Source organism: Podarcis pityusensis (assembly GCF_964106645.2).
Source record: "Podarcis pityusensis genome assembly, chromosome: 4".
In the NCBI taxonomy this organism is placed as follows: Eukaryota; Metazoa; Chordata; class Lepidosauria; order Squamata; family Lacertidae; genus Podarcis; species Podarcis pityusensis.
This window is the reverse complement of record NC_138027.1, coordinates 8,650,220-8,676,354: the sequence shown is the minus strand read 5'-3', so window position 1 is coordinate 8,676,354 and position 26,135 is coordinate 8,650,220. Positions and strand designations below refer to the sequence as shown.

General features: G+C 44.4%; 1 protein-coding gene across 1 annotated transcript in view; it reads right to left on the bottom strand.

Moving 5' to 3' along the window:
* Positions 1-26,135, bottom strand: part of UVRAG (UV radiation resistance associated) — an 83,871-nt gene that overhangs the window by 20,762 nt on the left and 36,974 nt on the right. The window contains exons 7-13 of the mRNA XM_081002095.1: positions 25,578-25,683; positions 22,277-22,403; positions 21,406-21,490; positions 19,094-19,181; positions 18,352-18,412; positions 15,152-15,317; positions 2,138-2,216 (exon numbers count right to left, since the gene is read on the bottom strand). Coding sequence (XP_080858221.1) covers positions 2,138-2,216; positions 15,152-15,317; positions 18,352-18,412; positions 19,094-19,181; positions 21,406-21,490; positions 22,277-22,403; positions 25,578-25,683 — 712 coding nt within the window. The remainder of the gene's footprint in view (positions 1-2,137; positions 2,217-15,151; positions 15,318-18,351; positions 18,413-19,093; positions 19,182-21,405; positions 21,491-22,276; positions 22,404-25,577; positions 25,684-26,135) is intronic.

Sequence of the window (26,135 nt, the reverse complement as noted above, 5' to 3'; positions counted from 1 at the left end):
AAACTACTTTGGGGACCTTTTCAGGGTATTAATGCGCTAAACCAACAAACACTATCCACAAGCAAAGACCCAGGTAGGCCCCCACTTCTTCCCAGCAGCAGAGCCTAACCCAAGTCTGAAGACATTCAGAGTTATAATATAGTAAAAAGGACCCCTGACAGTTAAGTCCAGTCGCAGACGACTCTGGGATTGTGGCGCTCATCTCGCTTTACTGGCCGAGGGAGCCGGCGTTTGTCCGCAGACAGTTTTCCTGGGTCATGTGGCCAGCAGGACTAAGCCGCTTCTGGAGCAACAGAACACCGAAACCAGAGCAGCGCATGGAAATGCCGTTTACCTTCCCGCAGGAGCGGTACCTATTTATCGACTTGCACTTTTTGGTGTGCTTTCAAACTGCTGGGTTGGCAGGAGCTGGGTACTGAGCAACAGGAGCTCACCCCGTCGTGGGGATTCGAACCGCTGACCTTCCGATCGGCAAGCCCAAGGGGCTCAGTGGTTTAGACCACAGTGCCACCTGCGTCCCTTAATATAGAACTTAATAATAGTACTGAGCTGTAAATAAAGGCTGAAAGTTTCCCAGGTGTCCCCAAATCAAGGTCACCCAGGTGAAGCCAAGCAAAACAGCCGGCCAACAGCAATTTCCCATAGAAGCCGGAGAGAATGCTTACACATCTATAATTTTCTAACCATTTTTTTAAAATGGGGAAATTCAAATATTTGAATTTTCTGCCTTCTGACCAGCTGGAACTGAATGATGCAGTATCTGCTTGTTTTATTTGTTAAGTGGTAAAACGGTTTCTTGTGTGCAATTGTCACCCTTGCTTTCTGTGCAGGAAAATTGGTTCTGCTGACTCCAACGGACAAGAAGTGTTAGGCAAAGCCAAGCCCCACAAGCCTGAGCAGGGAAGCAAAATCAATTCTATTTTAGGGCGTGTCCAATCAAATTAAATTAGCAAGCAGGCAGAGTGCAATGAAACTGAGTGTTTGTGGGGGGGGGGGGAGAGGCTCAGTTAATTTCATTATGCACAGGTTGTACATTGACAATAAAGGTATTATTATTATTATTATTATTATTATTATTATTATTGGGAGTTACCAGGCTCAAAGTACATAGAGCAAGCCAGTTATGACTGCTAGATAATACTCCCCTCCCACTAGGCCACATTCACAGCATGCCATTTAAAGCACTGTGATACCAGCTTAAACAGCCACTGCTTCCCCACAGAATTCTGGGAAGTGTAGTTTTTAAGTATGCTGAGAGCTGTTAGGAGACCCCTTTCCCTCTCAAAGCTACAATTCCCAGAAGGGATTAGCAATCAATCCCTCTTCACATCGGGCTGAAAACCCGAATATTTGCAACTCGTCAGTTCCAAATACTAACAGGGCTCTGTTGGCTTCTTTTTTAAAAGAAAGAGAGAAAGAAAGGGAGAACTTATTCGTGGGCTTTTAAAAAATAAATAAATAGATGAAACAGATGGAAACCATTACCAGCAAGTTGAAATGGAGCACACCGATATACCATTCCCAGGTCAAAACAACGCCCATAATGATCTGCAGAAAATTGTATTGACCTGCTTATAATTCTACCTTGCGTTCTCCTAGGAGTTAGATATGGCTTTCATTGTTCTTATTTTGCAATTTCACAGAGATTCCATTCTCCCTCTGGGGACGTGTTTTGATTGCCCAAAGATTTTGCTTTGTATGCCTCGGTCCTCCACGCTGCCCCCCCCCCAAGGAGTCTGTGGGAAAGATACAGATCACGGAAATCCAGGATGAAGTGCTTCCTGCCTGACCTTAAGAACCACTTACACAGCCAGCCTGACCATCTACTGATTCCCTATGCCCAGCTTAATATGGCTGCTCCCGGAAAACTTACCTATGGCATCAATGGCAGTCTAAGAAGGGCGTCAGATTCTTGTCTTCTGATGGAAATGGGGATGGCCTATATTGTTGGGTGTGTTAAGCTGTCCAACTGTGTACACACTCTCTGCAAGGCATGCAGGGAATCAGTGATCATGTGAATTAGGATGATCTCCCACAAGTGTGCAATACAGATAAAGTAGTAACTACATTACTGTCTTCCCCGATGATGGATGCATGTAGTTCTGCTACGGAAGGGTACTTTTCTGAGCTTACATACCTGTGCAATATTTTTGTTGAGAAGGTAGACGCCATAGTCAAACTGTAGTTTCTCTCCTCCCTTTGGATACAACGGAAATCTAAAATGGGAAGAGGGGAAAACATGAGCACACTTGTCTACGCAACCAACCCAAAGATTAGTGACTTATGGCGGCTGTTTCCACTGCCTTCCATAAAAGCTTCTCCTCCAGTACATGTGCATTCAAACTTTTTTAAAAAACCAAATAAATCCAGAAATGGTAAAATTTAACCAACTCAGCCCAGCTCTGAACTAAGGGCCGTTGCAGATTTTTAAAACAAGACACACGCAGAGTCAGTGTTATGAATTACAGAAGGAAGGTGGGAAAGAGATGTAAATAAATGAACAGACCATTGCATAAAGTTATTAAGATGCAATCTTATACCTATTTACGCAACAGGAAACCCCACTGAGGGACATGGGTGGCGCTGTGGGTTAAACCACAGAGCCTAGGACTTGCCAATGAGAAGGTCGGCGGTTCAAATCCCCGCGACGGGGTGAGCTCCCATTGCTCGGTCCCTGCTCCTGCCAACCTAGCAGTTCGAAAGCACGTCAAAGTGCAAGTAGATAAATAGGTACCACTCTGGCAGGAAGGTAAACAGCGTTTCCGTGCGCTGCTCTGGTTCGCCAGAAGCAGATGAGTCATGCTGGCCACATTACCCGGAAGCTGTACGCTGGCTCCCTCGGCCAATAAAGCGAGATGAGCGCCGCAACCCCAGAGTCGGCCACAACTGGACCTAATGGCCAGGGGTCCCTTTACCTTTACTAAGTCCCGTTGAACTAAATGGGATTCACTTTTCAGTAGAAATGCATAGAATTGCACTGCATGGAAGGTGGGGGGGGGGAAGGGTGAGAGGAACTTGTGTTGGGAAGGTGCAGGGAAGAAAAGGGAAGCAGAAGAGTCAAGCTCCATCTCACACTAACGTTTGAGTTTTTATTTACAAAAATTAAATGCAAAAATTGCAAATGAAACAAAAATAGTTTACTGTTTGTAAAAAATAAACGCGATGCATCCTTAAAAAGAGTGTGCCTTATTTTAATAATAAAAGGCTTCCAGTTTTGAAATAATCTGTACTGTTTTCACCGTTTTAGTTCCAATAAATAATCACTCTGCCATATTCATATCTATTGTTTTTCCATTCAGGAGTGGTAGGATTAGAGATTGTTTCTTAACATTTGGCACAGCATATTCTGAATGCTCCAGATAATTTATACACAAGCTAAAAGGCACAGGTCCTAAAACTAATCCTTGTGGAATTCTGATTTCTACATCCTTAATGGGAGAACTGCCCATTTATTCCTATTCTCTGCTTCCTGGTTTAACCAGTTACTGATCCATTAAAGAACTTCCCCTCTTATTCCATGATTGCTAAAGCTTACTTTTGTCCTCAGTGCAGTGGCTTTTAATTTTGCTGAACAATAATATCTACAAACATCAGAAAACTATTGATCAACAGGATCTACTAAGAGTCTTCAGGACAGAGCAGGATCACAATTTAAAACAGAAATTCAGTTCTGAAATGAGATCGTAATGCATGACAGAAGTTGTGTGTTATTAAACAATTTCTTTACAGCAACCAAGACAAAAACTATATTATTTCTAACAAGAGCCATTAAAGTCAAAGGTTTAACAGACGTCATTACAGTACACCAAAACGTCAAGGTCTCAGTTTTACAATACTTCAAATTCTTAATGGGTCACTTCAAGTTGAGAAGTATAAAATCACTCTAACCACCATATATCTAAGCTCGCCTTACTTAATAGTTCTATAAATCCAAGCTGTCTGCAGTGCAGGAAAATAAAACACACTTTAAAATGAACATACGTGCAGTGAGATTCCACTGCCTGCTGTTGTTGTATAAATCACATGGAATTTGTTTCTATATCTACTGAGTTACTTTATCCAACTGTAGCAGGATTTGGATTATAAAAGGATACAATTACAATTAATAGCACAAAATTCATTCAGCCTGGACAATAAATATGCCCTTTAAAAACATTGTGCAATTTGTTACGTGATAGTATTTCACTATGTTGCCGGGGGAAGAGTGATATTTGCTACAATTGGAAACAAAGAGCTTTTAAAAAAAGAGCACGTAATGGTCGAACGATACAGAGGGCTCAACCGTTTCCTCCTACTTCATTTTAAGATAGCTTCATATCGTTAAGTTAAAAAAAAAAAAAACCCTTTTAGTTTCTCTTGACCCTCCGCACTTCATCAAACACGTGAGGGGAAAATTATCTGCACAATCGGAATGAATTTCAGGAACCAAACAGTCGTGTTGAAAAATACGCCTTTCGAGTCATCTGGTCCCCAAATGGCAACTAGGCATTCCGTTCTGGCAACTGTAACCCTGGATTAAGGAGCCATTTGGCACCCGGGTTTTATATCTGAGTTTCTAACATTGGTGGGAGCTGAATGACAACACAAAGGAAGATAATGTTCCAATGCTATCTAGCTAGCTAGCTAGCTATCTACACGCACAAAACCCCACTACTGATTCCTTCTCTTGGTTAATTTCTTTAAAAAAACCCACTATGGTGGGCAAGCATCCGACTCTCTTATCTCTCATCCCTTCCCATGATTATGGTACAACCCAATACCAAATTCTTGAACCGTTATCAAGTGTCAAAACTTCGGCAATAGACAATATCTCAGCTGAAGCCTCCAGCCGCTGGGATCACATGCGAAGCAGAAGCGGTGAGCCAATTTCCTAACAACTTGCTTCCCCTTAAAAAGCGATGCGTTTTGTCCAGGAGCGTTCTCAAGCTCCAAATATTAAAAACAGAAGATCTAAAAAGCTTACTTCACCTGAGAAATATTCAGTGAAGTCAACGGGACTAGGCTGGCTCATTTTTTCTCCTCCTTCTCGTGGATTATTACTTTGTGGATAATAGCATTGTCCTGGCAGCGTAGCGATTCATTAACTATAAGCTCAGTATTTCTTAGCTCAGTGTTAACAGAAATGTAGGAGGATTCCTTAACAGTTTAGCATAGCAGCAGAAATTAACTAAAAACATCCTGCAATCTTTCTTTTTTAAGCCGCCACACTTTTAAAGCCAAGAATGACTACAAAAGGATACCTTTGGTACAATCCATCTCCTGTTAACTAAGCTCACTTCTGCTATCCCACTTTTTTTTTTCCTGCTGACCTTAGACAAGCACTTCCCAAATCACACCCTCATTTCATTTCATAGCCACATGATGTTATTGGGCTAATCTCGACCTGTTCAGCATCACGGGACAGCTTCAATATTTGAAAAGGCTGTAATGAGTCTCCACAGGCCTCTTAGGTCAGTCAGATGTTAACTGTTAAAGTGAAGCTAAAAAGGATCTAGGTGCTATTTTTTTAAAAAAACCCTTTCAGATACAAAGGTTTGCTCTTCCAGGTTCTCAAGCCTAAACATCTTTATTGCCAAGTTCTGTGATTTATGAACTTCTTTGTGTTCAGAGAGATCAATCTCATATGTACCAATAAGTTGGCGACTGGTTTTTCATATGTCCATGTATAGCCACCTGCCTTTAATCCAAACTATTTTTTTTAAGCTTAAGGAAATGATTGATTTTTAACTGTACCCACCTGTTTCTAATCTGACATGAAAAACATGTGGTTTAGATCCTGATTTTCCTCTAATCAGACTTTTTGCTTGCATTTCAAACTGAATTGAAGAAACCCCAGTAAGGAGCTGCAAATACACCCACACAAAACGTAGGGGTGGAATGGCTGAAAATGTAATGTTTCCAGTCACATCTTGAAAAGAAAGCTTCAGCAGCTGAAGCCCTGTGCACTCAAAGAAGGGATTACATGCCAATTCACGGTAAGAGCTGCCAGGTGAAAATGGTTAGACTGAGCTTTTCTAGGGTGCCTCCTCAACCTGAGGTATTTCGGATTCAGTAAAGTGCAAAGACTGGGTAGTCTCATGGCTAGCAATTCATCCCTCTGCAAGTGGAAAAAGGTACATGTTAGTAGCAAGTTTCCTTGCCTGTCTCCCAGCTGTAGCCCCATGAGTTATATCTGCAACATCTACTGTGCTTCAGGAAAACAAGTACAGTGGTACCTCGTGTTACAGATGGGATCCATTCCAAAGGCCCGTCCGTAACGTGAAATGCCGGCAACTTGAAGTGCTCTGTCTGTGCAGGCGTGGGGCGCAATTTGGCGCTTCTGTACATGTGTGAAGTGCGATTTAGCACTTCTGCGCATGCAGTGAAACCCAGAAGTAACCTGTTCCAGTACTTCTGGGTTGCCATGGGACGTAACGCGAAACGCAACATGAAGCGGACGCAACACGAGGTATGACTGTAGTTTGCTTTTGACACCTGACTGGCTAACGAGGTGGGGCGGAGGTAGAAAGAAAGAAAGGCAGAGAGATTGTTCCTGTACTAGCAAGTGCCACCAGGCACCATAACTTTATCTGTGTCATTTTGGGCTGGCTCTTTCTGTTCTGTCTGGTGAGTCTTCCTGACTTTTCTCTTTCTCATCCTCAAATGGGTCCATGTATCTGGATGTTAACTAGAAGGCTGGTGGTTTGAGCCCAACTCACAACATATTGATTCATATTTAACAGAATTTGCAAATCCTAATAATGACCTCAAAAGGGATGCATGAAATTTATCCAACCTCTTAAGGTCACCTGAAATCCACACTGGGGTGCCATATAAAAGTTGGGCACAAAGTTTCATATCAATCACTTGCAATACAGCTGGTGGTTTGAGCCCACTCAGGGAAGGCTGTGGGCAGGATTCCTAAATGGCAGGGGGTCAGACTAGATGACCCTCAAGGTCCCTTCCAACTCTGATTTGAACTTCCCTCTTGGGGTTTAAAATTTATTCCTTTCCTTACCTAACACTCAAAGAACTTAAAGAGCTCCCCCAAATGATCAAAGTGTTCCATATCAGACCTGCATAGCATTTTTCCCCCCAGCTGCAAAATATATAGTTTTAAAAAGCTGAGAAGGGAAAACCTTACCCAAAGCAGCTTTAGAGCTGGGTGAACTAGAAGCAATTATATATAGCCTGCTTTAAAGTACACAAAGACCTTGGTTGCCATTCTGCAAGTGACAGACACATACACATGAACTTCACTGCACCAAACAGTACCAAGTCATTATTTAGTAATTCTGCATTTGGAAAATGTATCTGTATCTTGGTCTCCATTATACTGATAGAAATCTAGAGCTGAAACTTGTGACTTACCCCAAGGCCACAAAGCAAGCTCACAAAACAGGTGGGACAAATCCAGCCTCAACAGCTGCTCTTCAGTGACTAGAATGTGGGCAACCTGTAGTCCTCTAGACTTCCATCAGCTCCAGCTCATCGCCGGTGAGGGATGATTGTTCATTCTCACCCTAGACTACAGAGCATTTTAGAGCCACTGCTTTAAGTAATTCTAGCTTGAAAACTGGATGTGGAGCCGCCTTTCTGGCCTTCTAGCCCCAAAACTGTTGCACCACAGCCAAAAACATGCTCAATCCACATCTATCTATAACAAGTCAACTTAGCTGTGGGTCATTAATCACATATCAGCATATTGCCCAGGCATGCAGTCTGCAACTAGGTGGCCAGCTTGAATGGCAAAGGCAAAGCAATCCTTTTGACTTCCTCTTGAAATAGTGCCTTCCACTTTAATTTTAAAACTGTTCTTCATAAGATGTCGTAGTATTCGTAAGCTGCAGCACTAGTTAATACCCCTGCAGCAAAAGGGAGCCAGCCCTCGACTCTAATCGAGAAGCCAACAGTTCAGGAATACTCACTAGCACACGCTTAAATTATCCCAATTAGAGTGGTCGAATTCTGGGGCCTCGGCCAATTGACCTAATTACCCATGCAGCTTGGGAAAGCCTGGGCTCATTTCAAGTCTACAAGAGACCGGATATAGTTGAAATACCTAATCCCTGAAAGGTCACGAGGGTTAAAACTACTTAAGTATGAAATTTGGACTCACTCGAAAATTGCTATAATTCCTGATTAGTAGTATTGATACTGTGAGTGATTGCTTAGATTATGGAAGAATTTTACAAACTAGGGTTAAGTGGGCCACAGTCACGTTATTTTTGGTTTGATATATTATATGTGCCCTTGAGCATCGTCTGCTGGAGGCGTATTATTTTACACACGCTCCCCCCCACCCCCTGAGATTTCAGAACTACTGAAAGAATACTTCCATTACCATAGCAGAGTTAAAGTGTATTATTATTTTAATACATAATAAAAATATTAAGTAGAAGACTTAGGTTTCCATAACGTTTTCCAGAGCTGACTCAAGAAACCTGAAGCTACTTGTACTCAGAATAAACTCCATCAGCAAGTCCCCTTCTGCTGTGGAGGTGTGTGCTCTCATGATGCATCAGATCAATGGGTAGGAAAGGAAGCCAGACACATGAGTGTTCACTCACCTAAACCAACACATGCATCTGTTCCTAGATGCCGATCATGGCGCCGCACACTGTCTTTCCAAACACGGAAATAAAAATTGGTTCTTTAAAAAAATGTAATGTATGAAGCAAACCAGAGAGGTGTCTTGTGAAATACCGTATTTTTTGCTCTATAAGACTTTTTCCCTCCTAAAAAGTAAGGGGAAATGTGTGTGCGTCTTATGGAGCGAATGCAGGCTGCGCAGCTATCCCAGAAGCCAGAACAGCAAGAGGGGTTGCTGCTTTCACTGCGCAGTGATCCCTCTTGCTGTTCTGGCTTCTGAGATTCAGAATATTTTTTTCCTTGTTTTCCTCCTCCAAAAACTTGTGGTCTGGTGCGTCTTATAGAGCGAAAAATACGGTAGGTGCTTTATGGGTGACAGAGACAGCAGGCAGGAATAGTCAAGCTAAGGTTTGCCTCCGCACACAGGAGATGAAGCAACGTGAGACTAGAAGATATGGACAGAGATCCTTACAAAAGAAAAAGTTCAGTCCCAGAATGAGAAACACTAGAAAAGAATGAAGAATCACCACAATGCACATCCACCTCTCACACTAGGAAAGGTTTAATGAAGTCTGAAACTAGAACAAGGAGAATCTTAAGATACTCAAATGTATTTATCCCACATATTACCGTACTGGCCCGAATATAAGCCACACTTTTTCCAAATTCCGACCATGAAAAGTTAAAGCGCGGCTTGAATTTGCAACCTTACAAGAATTGGCTTTCACGATATTGCTGTAGGATTTTCTTCTACATCTGCCATTTACGGGTGTGAATGCCTGCGGAATTTTAAGGGAGCGGCTTATATTCGGGTATTGTCTACCCCCCCCCCCCGAATTTTAAAGGTATGGCTTATTTGCGGGTGTGGCTTATATTTGGGCCAATACGGTACATGTTAAGGTAAAGGTAAAGGTACCCCTGCCCGTATGGGCCAGTCGTGTCCGACTCTAGGGTTGTACGCCCATCTCACTTAAGAGGCCGAGGGCCAGCGCTGTCCGGAGACACTTCCGGGTCACATGGCCAGCGTGACGAAGCTGCTCTGGCGAGCCAGCACCAACGCAGCACACGGAAACGCCGTTAACTTCCCGCTATAAAGCGGTACCTATTTATCTACTTGCACTTAAGTGTGCTTTCAAACTGCTAGGTGGGCAGGAGCTGGGACCGAAAGACGGGAGCTCACCCCGCCGTGGGGATTCGAACCGCCGACCATACGATCGGCAGGTACTAGGCACTGAGGTTTTACCCACAGCGCCACCCGCGTCCCACGGTACATGTTAGTCCACTATAATACTGCCCCTGGGCAATCTATTTGTCATCTGATTATTCCTGGCAGCTTAGATGAGATGTTTTGCATCATAACTGAGGATGGGCAACTCCTCACTCTTTTGGTTGGAAAATAAATCTGATGGACTGGATAGCCACTGGACATCACTCAGTTTGGAGGCCAGAGTGGCAGAGACCTCCTCAGACTGGGAAGTGAATTGGCTGTGACACATGTTCTGTAAAGGAAGCATCCCCTAGATTCACAATGCTCCATCTTGTGCCTTCAGAGCCATATCCCTTTGCGTTCCAAGAGAACAGAGTACTACAACCAACGATGCAGATTCTGTTGCAGAGAAAGGATCTTCTGCAATCCCTTGCTTGTGCCACACTGTCGAACTTGCTAACGCAGGAGGGACTAACTTGTAGTCTTACAGATATGTGGGATAACCAGCCTCATATAACCAACATGCTTAAGTCTAATTAATGCATGAAGGGGTTAATAACACAGAGTAAGCTGTCCTTGCCAAGCTTAGCTAGGTCACTCTTCATCAGCATGAGGGGAAGATAATCAAGCCTATTGTTGTACCTCTGCCTATCTGAGCTCAGCAAATGAAGAGGTTTTGAGCTGGTTAGTGCAGCTCAGACCACATGGCTCTTATAAGCCGTCCTTGTGTTCCTATACCAATAATTTAGGAACTTTCGCCATTGTAACTAAGCCAAGTTTTACTATCTGTATTTTCTGACTGACGCATGGAAAAGCACATGAACCTGACCTTTGAAGAGTTCACAAGTAAACCAGTTTTTAACTTACCAAACAGGTGGTCTTTTTCTATACTAGGGGAAGAGGGAAACTTTAATTGGAACTCTGAAGCACATATTTTAAAAGCCTAACAGCCTATATTTCCACACTTTACTTTGCTGCATATTTTGTGATTTTAAATCTCTGTGGGTTCTCTCACCTAAGAGTACTTCCCCAAACCTGGATCTTGACATCCAGGGAATTCTCCTTTCATGATACCATTTTTTTTCCTGGCCAACCAACAAGATGTTGCTAGAATCCAACCCCCATCAGCCTGCACCAGCACGACCAATGGTCAGAGGCAATGGCAACATCTGGAGAGTCAAAGTTCAGCTACCCCCATTTTAACCCAATGCCAACAATGTGCATATGCACCAAATTCCACTTCTAACTCGTTTTTTTTGTTGTTTAGCCAGTACAAAAACAAAGTAGGTTGTAGACAAGCAGAGACAAAAATTTAGCTGTGGAAAAGATGCCTAATCAACTAGCAGCAGGGGTGTAGTCTTAAGTAAATTTCCTAGAGTTTATGAGGGGCCGTTAACAAGGAAATATAGCAAATATATATATGTGTAAAGTACTTGATGAAAATGACTCTCCCCCCCCCGCCCCTGCCCGAGGCACATAGTGGGCTATGAACATGGAGAGGCTGAGAAATTTATGAAAGAAATTAGCCTTGTAATATTATATCAAGAGACATGCAATATAAAAATGGAAGCCAGGCTTGCAGCTAACTTTATCATGAATTGCCCATTAAGGAATCTTAAACTTCTGCATATGATCTGAGAGGGCTGTACAGCAACCAGTAGCACACAATAATTCATACCATATTTCATCTCTAGAAGTTACAGAGTTTTGCAAGCAACAGACCCCCAGTATAGTCTCTCACTAGCTTTATGGCCCAGCCTTGCTAAAGTGCCATCAGAGCTTTCAGCCCAAACATTCTGCTTTAAAGACAGCCACCAAGCTGCCCTCTAGAGTAGAGTGGCTGCTCTTGGCCAGAACCATAGCTGTCAACTTACAAATTTGAAAATAAGGGACCAGCAGCCTCGAAAATAAGGGCTCAGCAGCCAAAATAAGGGATTTTGCTTAGCTTATACAGAAATCCACCACTGATGGAGCCATGCTGCTTTTGCTGCGACTGTGTTTTGCAGGGGGTTGGACTAGATGATCCTAAGGGTCTACAACTCCCACCAAAGAAGAGTGGCAGACAAAACTGATGAATGACGTCGAGATGGCAAAGCTTACAGGCAGAATTAGAAACCAGGAAGAGGACCTCTTTAGTAAAGAATGGGGAAAGTTTATAATTTAGTTGAAAAGCTATTGTAAAGAGTTACATACATTGGTAGGATTGACAGAAAACTTGCAGTAAAAATTTGAACTATGGATGGACAAATGATTTATAAAAATAGAGTTATGAAAGGGATGCAGAGGGGGAAATCACTACATTAAGATGCTGCACCGGTTGGAGGGTATGCTAAGCAGCAAGTCGGGGCTGCCGTCGTCCTGGGGCGAGGAGTTCCATCGGCCCTTCCCCGCCCGAGGGAGGGAGACTCTCGCCCACGCCGCCAGTGAGCCCGGCATGAGGCGGTTGCGGCGCCGCCGCAGCCGCTGAAGCACTGCCCTTCTGCGTCCCTCCCCATCCCCTCCTCTTCCTCCTCCCTCAGGCCGCCTCCTCAGCCGCCGCCGCCACCTCTGGCTTCCCCTGGCAGCACTGAGGAAGCCTCGCAAGAGAAGGGCTGCCTGCCCGCTCGCCGCCACCTGTCTCCTCACGACGCACCCCTGAGGGGGAAAAGGGAGAGCAGAGACACACTCTCTCGAGGTGGAGGACCCCGAGCCGCTGCTTCCCTTCCGAGCCGGATGAGCATGAAACCCGGGAAATTTAAGGGACATCATCAATCCAGGACAGCAGCGGGAAACGGCTCTAGGATAAGGGAGTTTCCCACCAAATAAGGGACGGTTGACAGCTATGGCCAGAACATGGGAGGGTCTGGAAGGTTTTCCTTTGATGTTTTTAACCATGCTGGCCAAGGCAATGTTCAGCCTTTGCCCAGCAAACTTGACCCACACCAAGCTTGCTATTCACACTATGACATTCTGCTGGTATGTGTGGATGGTATTCAAGATAAGCATCTGATGGACCTTATCAATTATTTTGATGCCATTTTTCATTCCCAACTTTCCACGGTGCAGTAACATCATGCTGCAACATGGGCTGGGCTCGAGATAAACACAAGGCCAGTCATCACAATATGCTGCTCAGCTAAGAACTCGGGTTAGCAACGTATAACAGGGCAGGTAGCAACTTTTCCAGCTAACGTACATTGCATTTCTCCACTCGTTTCAGGCCATCAAGATCTACCCTAATGAGACATATGGTTAATTACTCTGGGATATGGGGTTCTGGTCTGGGTAGGCCTTTGGTCTGAACCAGAAAGGCTCTTAGGCTCTTAAAACAGGGATCGTCAATGTGATGCCCTCCAGATCTTGTTGGACTCCAACTCCCATCAGACCCAGCCTGCAGGGTCAATGGCCACGGATGATGGGAGTTTCAGTCCAAAAACATCAGGAGGGCTACTCTATCTTAAAACACAAGACTAGCATAAAGCAGTGCCTCCTCGCTCCGAAGATTCCCTCTTGCATTTCTCCCAAACTCCAGGATCACCCTATTAAAAGGTAAAGGTAAAGGACCCCTGGATGGTTAAGTCCAGTCAAAGGCGACTATCGGGTTACAGCGCTCATCTCACTTTCAGGCCAAGGGAGCTGGCATTTGTTCACAGATAGCTTTCTGGGTCATGTGGCCACCATGATGAAACTGCTTCTGACGCAACAGAACACTGTGACAGAAAATAGAGTGCACGGAAATGCCTTCCCGTCGCAGTGGTACCTATTTATCTAATCGCACTGGTGTGCTTTCAAACTGCTAGGTTGGCAGGAGCTGGGACACAGCAATGGGAGCTCATCCCATTGTGGGGATTCGAATCGCCAACCTTCTGATCAACAAGCCTAAGAGGCTCAGTGGTTTAGACCACAGCACCACCCATGTCCCTTATCACCCTATTAAGGTGTTTCCCGCCAGGAAAGTTGACTGGTAACCCTAGGAATTTTTCCTTCTTCTGTGGCGTGTATTTGTTTTCTCTGATGCACCTCCAGTCCATTGGAGGCTAGAGGAAGGCGGGTGATCCCAGTGGACGGGGTGTAAGTTGTGAGGAAAGAATGACCTTGCCTTGGCTCACACGCTTGACTTTAGCCTTCACTATAAATATGTGGTTAAAGGGGAAATCCAACAATTCTAAGGGAAAAAAATATTTAGCATGACTGCCAATAAGCGGCAAAATGATACTTGCTCTGCTCAACAGTACACAAAGCACTTTAACGAAGGGTGAGGCAATCCTGCAAATCAGCCTGGTGGTGGTGAGTGCTATTTTATGAAAATGAAGCATTTTGCTAAAAGCACACCAAAAACACTTTTGCTCTTTATAGTCCTGCATCAGTGATTTATGAAACACAAGTAGAAGTGACTGAAACCTTTCTAGAAAGGTTATTGGAAGTGACTTTTTCTAAAATCATCTGCACCCCCCACCCTGCGCCTTCATATCCTTTCTCGACAGCACACACAACCTCTGATCTTACGCTCTCCTGCAGAAAGCTCACTCTAGAGCAGTTTGAATGTTTGCAAACATTCCAAAAGGCAGAAAATAGGTTGAACCTCGGGTCCACACACAATCTGGCCATTTTAAACATGGGATTTAAAGTATTTTAGAGACTGCAATTGCATTCAATTATATTACTATATAATAAACATAATGTAATATAATAAACAATTTTATTGATTCATTATTTGTGTTCAATAGATTTTAAAAGGCTGTTTAAAAGGTAAAGGTAAAGGACCCCTGACAGCTAAGTACAGTCACAGATGACTCTGGGGTTGCGGCACTCATCTTGCTTTACAGGCCGAGGGAGCCGGTGTTTGTCCGCAGACAGTTTTAGACTGTTTTTCCGGGTCATGCAGCCAGCATGACTAAGCCGCTTCTGGCAAAACCAGAGCAGTGCACAAAAATGCCACTTGCCTTCCCGCAGGAGTGGTACCTATTTATCTACTTGCACTTTTTGGAGTGCTTTCAAACTCCTAGGTTGGCAGGAGTTGGGAATGGAACCCAGAATCTGTCCAGTCCAAGGACAGCAGAAACATTCTTCACTCTTGAGCAGGCTGGAGCAAGCCAACCTAGAGGTTCCTTGCATGCGCTCTAAGTGGCTCAAATGTTGAAGAGAAACATGTATGTACGGAAATGGCTTGAATTTACGTTTGAGGGAAACACTGTTTGAAACAGCCAGCTCTGCCAGGTCTGGGTGCTAATGTTATTTGGTCCCAACATCTCACCAGAGAACAAAGCAAGGTGTCAGCCACAATTTTGGAAGGATTTTATGAAGTGCATCGGGTCGTGTGTGAAAAATAAGTTACTCTGACCAAGATTTGACAGCCCCCACCACAAAAACAAAACAAAAATAAAATACACTTACTCTCTCTCTTTCTCGGTCAGTTTATCGTTAATATTATCTTTGATTGCAGACCTGGAGCCCTTGTGAATTATTGGATACCTGAGTGGCACTTGCAGGAAGAAGGAAATCATGGAGACCAGATGAGCAGTGTAGCCCAAAGCGACAGCATTGCTGCCATCATCCTTTGCTGTAAAGGAGAGCAAGCACACAGTTCAGAGTCACTCCACCCTATTAAGGTCCAAATGGTGGCTCATTGCCATGCTTTGAATTGGCTATTTCTTACTGCACAAAGCTCTTCAACTCTGTTGTGGGTTTTTTTTAACTGGGGCACAGCAAATTACTGTATTTTTCGCTCTATAAGACGCACCAGACCACAAGACGCACCTAGTTTTTGGAGGAGGAAAACAAGAAAAAAAATATTCTGAATCTCAGAAGCCAGAACAGCAAGAGGGATCGCTGCGCAGTGAAAGCAGCAATCCCTTTTGCTGTTCTGGCTTCTGGGATAGCTGCGCAGCCTACATTCACTCCATAAGACGCACATACATTTCCCCTTACTTTTTAGGAGGGAAAAAGTGAGTCTTATAGAGCAAAAAATACGGTAACACTGCAGGGGGGAAAAATGAGCTGATAGACATGGGGCTAGAGTGGATGATCCTTGGGGATTCCTTCCAATTCAATGATTCTATGGAGGGGTCAGCCCTATGGAGGGTTGTGTTGTTTCCCGGACCCTCCTAGCCACCTCTTGCCAAGGATGATCACAGCCAACCTCTTCTGATACCATATTTTCCGACACATCTAATAATAATAATAGTAATTATTATTATTATTATTATTATTATTTATTTATTTATTTATACCCCGCCCTCCCCGGCCAGAGCCAGGCTCAGGGCTGCTAACACCAGTAAAATTACAGTAAAAACATAAGGGGGGGGGAACCCAATTTAAAATACAGGATTAAAATGCAATTTAAAATGCAGCCCCATTTTAAAAGTAGCCCATAGATCAAAACCGTAAGGGGAGGGAAACATAAGGGTCAGACTGAGTCCAAACCAAAGGCCAGGCGGAACAGCTCTGTCTTGCAGGCCCTGCGGAAAGATGTCAAGTCCCGCAGGGCCCTGGTCTCTTGTGACAGAGCGTTCCATCAAGTCGGGGCCAGTACTGAAAAAGCCCTGGCCCTAGTTGAGACCAATCTAACCACCTTGCGACTTGGGACCTCCAAAATGTTGTCATTTGTGGACCTTAAGGTCCTCCGCAGGGCATACCAGGAGAGGCGGTCCTGTAGGTATGTGGGTCCTAGGCCGCATATGCCACCAAGTGGAAGTTTCCCCCACTTCCAGCCTAAGCGACTCTTCCCCACCAGCTCAAAGCCTTCACTCTCACCTTAACCCTTATGTCTGAACTCCTCTGGGGAGGAGGGGAGACTACCCCTTTCAGCCCACACTTCAGAATCCACCTTTCGCGAGAGAATATCTCCTGCTCTCCCACTCCTTCCCATTAGGGCACATGAGCTAACTATCCTGGCTTACAGATGTTCTCATCTCCTATGCATTTGGTTTTTAAAAAGAAAAAAGAGGTTCTGCTTTCCTATTTTTTTTAGGCTTTCTGAGAATCAGTCACACCCGGCTTCCTTGACCTCATGCCAGGCTTTTGGTAAGCGGAGACAAGACATCCAAACTCGGGGGGGGGGGGGTGGAGAGATTGCTCCCTTTATATAAAATGGGGGAGGGGGAAAACATGTATTTCATTACAGCAAACTATTTCGGTGTCACGAATTAACCCCATCTTCTCCTGCCTGGATTTAAATTTCCACAACCTGTCTGGCGTTAACTTCCAGGAAATCATAGGAAAGGCACTCTTTTCAATGCAACCTGCCAATTTCGTTTCACCACATTCAATTTTCAGCTATGCCGTGGGGGCAGCTCACCTAAATTCTATGTGACAAGTTTGCTGAGAACTGTAATCACTTCACGGGCACTAGCAAACTGTGACAACCTAAAAAATGGGCTGTTAAAAAGTTATTGACACAAGGGGAGCCGTTGGACAGGATTGTAACAGAGCAAGGAATAGTATTTATTTACGAAGATTTTAAATTGGTGCATAAGATACCCCCTGTTTAGACAGCTACATCTGGGTGCATAATAGCATTTAACCTTTATTAAGGTCAGAGAAGAGCCACGTCACACGATAGTTTGGTAGATCTTTGACACACAGCTAACTCAGAATTCAATCATCTAAACCATGGGTAGGCAAATGAAGGCCCAGGGGCCGGATCCGGCCCAATCACCTTCTAAATCCTGCCTGTGGAAGGTCCAGGAACCAGCGTGTTTTTACAGGAGTAGAATGTGTGCTTTTATTTAAAATGCATCTCTCTCTCGGTTATTTGTGGGGCATAGGAATCCGTTCATTTCCCCCCCCAAAAAAATATAGTCCGGCCCCCCACAAGGTCTGAGGGACAGTGGACCTGCCCCCTGCTGAAAAAGTTTGCTGATCCCTGATCTAAACTGATGCTCAATCTATCCCGTGGATAAGAAAAATGACTTCAATGTGAAAAGGGAGAGAAGTTTTAGAAAAAAATCACTACAGTGGTGCCTCGCAAGACGAAATTAATCTGTTCCGCGAGTCTCTTCGTCTTGCGGTTTTTCGTCTTGCGAAGCACGGCTATTAGCGGCTTAGCGGCTATTAGTGGCTTTTAGCGGCTTAGCAGCTATTAACGGCTTAGCGGCTTAGTGGCTATTAACGGCTTAGCGGCTTTAAGAAAAAGGAAACAAACTCACAAGAACTCGCAAGACGTTTCGTCTTGCGAAGCAAGCCCATAGGGAAATTCGTCTTGCGGAACGACTCAAAAAACGCAAAACCCTTTCGTCTAGCGAGTTTTTCGTCTTGCAAGGCACCACTGTACTATTCTTTCTTTTGCAATGTAAGGAAGGTTCATATGGAAATCTGGGCTACTAAGAAATGCTATCAAATAGCAACAATGATGGGCTTGCAAAAATGCGCAAACTACTGCAAGAAATCAAAGTGAGTCACTATTTAAATTTGTTTTCTTAAAATGTGGATACCCATCATGGAGCAGTTAGGAACATTCGTTTGAAAACTGCCTCCTGCGAAACAATGGAATTCCCCTCCCCCCCCCAACTGAAATTTGCTGTCTGGGTTTCCCTGCTGGCGTGCCTGCACAGGGCAATTAGGTATCAAAAGCAAGCAGGTAAATAGCCAATTACCTTGAAAGTCTTCAGAATTGGGCAACTTGACTCCACAAATAAAATAATCCTTTTGATCATTCTGTGGATTTAATAGCAGAAAGTGAGGTTGGAAGGGTGCCCATGCGAGAATCAAAAACCCGAATTGTAAACAACAGAATCAAAATCTGAGCATGTAATGGAAGCAGGCAGGTCTTCGAATATGTGCCATGAACGTTTAGTGGGAAAGCGAGTCAGAAGAAATCAAAAGCCACGTTTCACTTTAGCATTCCTGATTTGACAGCAGCCTGCGTTTTGCTTGCTGCCTTCATTACTTATATAGATGGCCCCATAAACACGCTCCTGGCCTAAAGGTATTCTTTGCTTCTGAGAACTGAAGGTGGGCCTACAGGAGAATCCTAGTGCAGAATATTTTAAGGGACCTAGCCTATGTCCCCAGAGTCACTCAACAGAGGGTGATTGCTACATCGTGCCATACCCTTAACAGAGGGATCATTGATCTCAGGGTCCTCAGTACGTCTGCTTCAGCAGGCAGCAGTTCCCCAGTGCACTGAGCACAGTTCTTTTCCAGCCCTGTGATCAAAGTTCTTTTTATCTGGAGATGGTGGAGGCTGAAGTTGGAGCCTTACACATGCTATGGGTAGGGGCCTATCTGTAGGAGACTACAATATCTTTGGTTTGACATGCTGACGGTTGCACAAATGAATGTGGTATCCCAACTACAGCTTCCGAAGCTGGCGTTACTGGAGAATGCGAAACTCACCAGATCAATAGGGTAAATATAGGAAAGCTCTGAAAGTAATTGCCTGCATCTGATGGTCAGCTGTGCGTTGGTCTTCAAGAATTGCTCTCTGATGAAAAAGACAAAAATTGAATGAATACCTGAAGGGTCAACACATATTACTCCCAATGCCTCACAGTAGATTTAATTATGTTTAATATTCACAGTACTGCCAAATTATAGTGCAATATATAAATGACTAAAAAGGAGAGTCACCTTTAATAAAAGTGTAGGATACATTGGCACAATTAGAGAAAAATGACCGATGTTTGTTTCAGCAAACTCCTCATGCCGAAATGATATCCCCTTCCTTTGTATCTGCTTTCTCCTAGACAAGAGCAGGCAGAGGAACTAATTGCTGCTGAAAGCTCACACAACCAGGGTGTGTGTGTGTGTGTTTTTGCTGAGTGAATGAGCTTGCAGCAGTGTCACCCACTGGGACCAGAGAATCATCTTAAGGCCACTAGACATGGTGAGATCTCTGACTTAACAGGTTTGAGGACAGCAAACATATTGACTCTTTACAAGTTTCCTCCAGGGAGCGGACTCACAGACAGAACTACAGAATCCAGAGGGGATTCCTGGTTGGTGGTAGCAACAACTGCTAGGCCCCTCTGTCAGTCATGAGAACTCGTCAGCAAGACACTTCTGTGTGTTTGTGTGTATGTGTGAGACACATACCGTATTTTTCGCTTTATAGGACGCACTTTTTCCCCTCCAAAAATTAAGGGGAAATGTATGTGCGTTTTACGGAGCGAATGCAGGCTGCTTGGCTTCAGGGATAGCAACGCGAAGCCTCCGAAGCGCAGTGGGAGCGCTCCCGCTGTGCTCCAGAGGGTTCGCGTTGCTTTCGCTGAAGCCTGGAGAGCGAGAGAGGTCAGTGCGCACCAACCCCTCTCACTCTCCAGGCTTCAAGGATAGCCGCCTGAAGCCTCTGGAGTGCGGTGGGAGCTCCCGCTGCACTCCGGAGGCTTCGGGTTTCCTTCACTGAAGCCTGGAGAGCGAGAGGTTCCTTTTGCTGAAGGGTAGGTGCCCCTTCAGCTAAGGCGCAGCGCCCCTTCAGCTAAGCGGGAGGAGAAATGGAAGGGACTCCGTTTCTCCTGCCGCTTCGCTGAAGGGGCGCTGCGCAGAGAGGGGGAGAATTCTTTTTTCTTGTTCTCCCCCTCTAAAACAAGGTGCGTCCTATGGTCGGCTGCGTCCTATAGAGCAAAAAATACGGTACATGGGAAAATGAAGAATTAGTGAATCTATCAGCTCATTTGCTTCACCTCCTCCAATCGCCATTCCAACTACTGAATCCGCAAAATGTCCAGTCTTTGGCCCCACAGCTCCCAATATGTAGTGTCGTAACCAACAAGTACAAACTGAACAGGGTAATTTTCAACCCAGGATTCAAGGGTACAGGTGTGGATTGACCATGGACAGCTCCTCAGGTGTGGGGACTTATTACTGCACTCCATCCTTTGAGACTTATCGAATCTGCAGAATTCCTGAATTCTCTGGGATAATGCTCCAGTTAGAGTGAAGAAAATGGAGGTGCTGTTATGGAAGCATTCCTCAGTCTGTCAATCGTGACGCCTGCCTGCTCTCAATGGGGGAGTATTCCCCATGAAAGAGCAAGGACATTCCAAGTTATTACTGGAGGCCCAAAGAGCCTCCATGGCAAGGAATGTCTATGCCTAGCTACAATCTGTTCACTGCTAGTACTGGTGTGCATGGGACCCAATACTTGTGAAGAGCTGCTTTTCCAGTACCTTGCAAACCAAAATTTCCTATCGGGGGAGAGACCACACTTGCTGAAGAGGCCAGAAGGATGGTGACAAGAAACAGGGCATTCTCTGTGGTGGTGCCCCTTCCAGGAGAAGTCAGACAGTCCCCCAGACTTGCCATACTCTGGCAGAATGTTAAACCCTTTCTATTTGCCCAGGCCTTTGAGAGCTAGTTTTGCTGCTGCTATTTGCAGTTCTCGAAGCTACAAACATGAGTCTGACCAAACTGCAGGAGGCAGTGGAAGACAGGAGTGCCTGGCGTGCTCTGGTCCAGGGGGTCACGAAGAGTCGGACACGACTAAACGACTAAACAACAAAAAAATTGCAGTGAAGGTACTAACAGCTGTTTTTTTCAATGCTCTTTTCAGAGATGTTTGAACTCTTATTGTGTATAGCATTTTTATGTTGTTGGCTCCCTTTTGGACGGAAGGGCAGGGTAGAAATCTGACAAACGAAAGATAAGGTCAGCATTTCCCTACTACAACCAATCCAACTACTACAACCAAAAAGACAAACGCCTTTTACCTCTTAGCAGTGCATTCTTTTCTCAACTCTTGCAAGGGTTCTTTGTCCAGTCGGAGCTTCTGGTATTCTTCCTCAAACGCATTTCCTACCAGGGACATTTTTGGAAGAAAGTATCTGATTGTTTTTTGCATTTTTCAGCACTAAATAGTGGCAACAATCGCAACACTATTTTTGGAGTATTTATAAAGAAAGCAAAACTATGAAATACGGTTTTAAGGAATGCCTCTTGTTGCCAAACACCTTAGAACCATCTCTATTACCACAAGTCTGAACCCATCTTTTGGAGAACACCTAAATGCATCACTGAGGAAGGAGCTGAACCCAGGACACTATGCAAGCTTTTTGCTCCTTGCTGTGCTCTCTCCTGAAGACAGGAGTGCCTGGCGTACTCTGGTCCATGGGGTCATGAAGAGTCGGACACGACTAAACGACTAAACAACAGCAGTGCTCTCTCCTAATTGCACCATTGGTGTGCTCTTGGATTTCTTCCTTCTTCAGAGCTCATAAATCAACAGAAGACCTCACAGCTACCTTAAGACAACTGGTTGGAAAGACTTACAGCTCTAAAACGAAGAACTGCGTCACAGTGGCAGCTTGCCAAAGCGGTGAGCCACTGACCTGCCCTCCCTGGGCTACAGCACCACCACTGCAGATGGATATCAAGTGAGCAAACAAGAGCCCAATGGGGTCCCACCTCATCCTACAAAGCTGCTTCTCAATAGGAGTAACCCATTGCTCAGCTACAGATCAAGCTCCTCTGATGGCTCATGCTTCTTTGATCACCTACTTTTCATGGGAAGGCATCTGCTAAATTGGTTGTACGTGCAGTATAGAGTTATAATATATAACTGAAATGTAAATTCACACTTACCTCTGTCAAATAGCGCACTTTGTTCCTTATGTAGCAAGGCAACCTCTCGGCCCAGGGCTTTCTTCTGCCTCTCTAGCTCATTCCGAAGCACCAAAATCTTCAACTGTAAACACTCACTCTCTTTTTTCTATTAAACAAATTAATAAGAGGGCTGCTCAGCAAATATGGTGACACAGAGGCTGGATGGCCATCTGTCATGTACGATCTAGATGAGATTCCTGCATTGCAGGGTGTTGAAACAGATGACCGTCGGGGACCCTTCCAACTCTACAATTCTAGGATTCTGGTTTGACTGTTGCACTGAACACAATATGATAGGCTCAGAACAGCTTGAGGATTGAGAGAGCCATTTGGGAAGAGGTCAGAGCAAATTCTTGAGACGCTCTCTTGAAAGCACCTATGCAAAGCCAAAGTCACCCGACTTGGACTACAAGATGTCAAGGCTTGGGAGCAGCAGTAGCTATCAAGGCTAGTAATAATCTCACGACATAAAGCCTGTCTAGCCCCTCAATTATGTCATCGTCCAGTACAGGCAACTCCAACCTTCAGCCCTCCAGATGTTTTGGACTACAATTCCCATCATCTCTGACCACTGGTCCTGTTAGCTAGGGATCATGGGAGTTGTAGGCCAAAACATCTGGAGGGCCGCAGGTTGGGGATGCCTGGTCCAGTAGATAATAAAATAATAATAAACATAAACATAAACAACCCCCTTTTCATTCATACAGACCATAGTGAGCCGAATTATTTTCTTATCTGCTGCCATGCCTTTTTAACCTGAATTAAACATTAATTTAATTTAAGTTAATTTAATTAAGTTAGATTAGCCTCAACCAGAGCCAGGGCCTTCTCAACACTGGCTCTGGCCTGGTGGAACGCTCTGTCTCATGAGACCAGGGCCCTGCGGGATCTGATTTCTTTCCGCAGGACCTGTAAGATAGAGTTGTTCCACCTGGCCTTTGGCTTAGAATCAGTTTGATTCCCTCCCCCTCTTTCTTTTTCCTTTCTCCTCCTGTGAAGAGGCTGCATCCTAATGTTTTAATGTTGTATTTTAATCTTGTTTTTTAAATTGTATTTTAATCAACTTGTTTTTATTATTGGTTGTTAGCCGCCCTGAGCCCGGTCTTGGCTGGGGAGGGCGGGGTATAAATAAAATTTATTTTTATTTTTATTATTATTATTAAGATTACAACTTAATGTGATTTTAACTGGGCATTGTCATTTGACTGTTACAATATTGCTGTTTTAATTATTTTATTGTACGCCGCCCTGGGCATCCCACATGGAAAGGCAGGAAGACAAGTTGAAAAATAAATAAATGCAGTCACTGAAAGGGCTGCACTGGGAGCCTCAGGGGGGTTAAGAAAATCCCAGGGCTCCCCAACTGAGAACTCAACGCACGACGTGCTAAAGCTGCTGCACACGCACACCTGCAATTTGGGCACTCCCGCCGAGCGGTCTTCATTAATGACAAAACTCTAGGCAAAGTCTGAGATCTCTGCCTCTTGCCGCATTTTGCAACCTCTGCAACTGCATTTTCTCCCAGTGCAGGCTGAGCAAAGTATGAGGCCTTTGCAGTCCACAAATCTCTTCAGAGATTAAGCTATCAATATCCTTTCCCTCCCTGCTTGTACAAAGGCAGAATGCCCGACGTGTTCCCATTCCAAGCAGCTCACAAGCCAACATAAAGATGACAGGCTTCACTTTACCTTGGGGACCGAAGCGAACATGGAGAAGAGTTATTTAGAGTGATAAGGAAATGTGGCTTTTGTTATGTTATTTGTAGATTTGATTTATGGGCTTATTGCGAATATGCATCTATGCTCTGTTCCCAACTTGCACGTAAACCCAGTGGAGAAGGCTTGATTGCCTCAACACAAGGCACTGGGGCTGAAGGAAGAAAATTAGTTCAGTGCTGAAAGAGGCACACAACGGTACAGTAAGCCTCTGGCTAGAGAGATAGCGGAACTCCCCATGTTCCTCATCATTTAAAGCCAGCTTTATGAAGGACTTCAATTTTCCATTATGTGTCAAGCCTTCCAGACTCGTTGGAGAACCTCCCTGAAATAAAATGCAGGACTCCCCAATCCGAACCAAGCATAACATCATGAAGAGAATGGGATACAAGCAGATTGGCTTCTTAAAATTGATATGAGGCACCAGGTGCCTGCCAGGCTGTGCCAATATAAATTTCCAAATTAAGTCACTAGCTATACTGGTCCCCATCCTAGACCATGCTGAGCCCTTTGACATTAGTCGGCGCCAACAGATTGCTTTGTTCCAAATTCTTCTTTTAAAAACAAAACAAAAAACTGAGCCTAAGTTGACAATTAAAATGTTTGTCACTGTGCCCAAGAAGTCATTACATGCATTTTGCTCATCCTCAAAAGCTTGGAGTGTCAGCAAACTCAGCTATTACACTCGGCCCAAACAATTACAAGGTTCACCACACTTTCCACTGGTAGCTCATTAATCCCAATCTGTAAGAGTTTGTTTTTCCTGGCAGCCACTTTTTGCTCATTCGCCACAGAGCCAGCGTTGATGCTTTACAACTGCAGAGCATTAGGAGGCCTATTAATTTGGTTTTTCCCTCTCAGCAATTTAGGCTTAATCCAATACATCAAGACGTTGGGACTTTCCAGACAAATATTTCCATTTAATAATAAAAAGGGGTTTGAGTTACATGCAAGAGTGACAGTGCTTGAGAAAGTCCATACATCTGTAGTTATTACATGAAGACATCAAGCAATTTCTCCTGCACGTGAAAAACTCGTCACTGCAGATCAAATCACGCCTAACTATCAGGGAAGAGGTTGTCTGCACAAAGTGTGAGAAAACTGGTTGAGCATCTCTGTACTCCGCAGACTAGGATTCCCCAAACCTTTTACTGTTTGCATTTCCTGACTTTTGTAAATATATTCCTGAATTTCATTGGTTACAGGTTTGTAACTTTGTGTGTTTGCCCCCATTCAAGCCAGGCACCTCAAATTCCATTATATTCGGGTCTCCTAAGTGATAATCAAGACCTAAATACAGAAATAAATAAATGGTTGGCTTCAAATTGCGAATAAGGGACATAGGATGATCAGCAGTGGGGTTCTATCCACCAGATCATTCTTACATAAGCTGAGACCTAGGCACAGAAAGGGCCTGCGCCGAAATTCCCCTAACAACTGCTCACACCTCTCTAACAAGGTACTCCCTTCAGATTTTGAAAGCCCTCCAATTATATGAACCCATCAATGTTTTACTCAGGGCATTTGCTATAAGTGAGAGAAGCAAATACATCCCGGAAACCTACCAGCTCCTTGCTTGTCGACGTAAGCCTCAGTTTCTCTTCGATCTCCCTTCCTATTTTCTGAACAGTTACCTGAGTCTGTTTAATTGCACACTGGGCCCGGTGGAGCCTGCGAATGAACAAACACACACAGAAGAGTTAAAACAGCCTTTGGAAATAAACTACACTGCATTGAACATGCTGGAAGCTACTTTCTGAACGCTTCTCTTGACTATCTTTGCTTTAAAACGATGTTGATATTGTATTTTTAAATTGCTGTAACCCTTCCTCCTTTTGGAGAATGGTGGGTGATAAATAGAATATATAACTAACAATAACAATTCCCGCTGGTATCAACAGCACATCAACACAGCAAAGGAATGGGGTGAACTGGGGTTCAAATGAGTCCGTGCTCACTGTACTAAGTTCCTACTTGGAAAATGGGTGTGAATTCACCCACAGGGTTTCAACTCAAGTTTAATGGCCCACAACCAGCTCATCACTGAACCCAGACCCTGGTCCATGCCCGATTCAGATGTTATGCAGAACTAGAGCTGGTTGTCTTCAGCATGCTGGAGACAT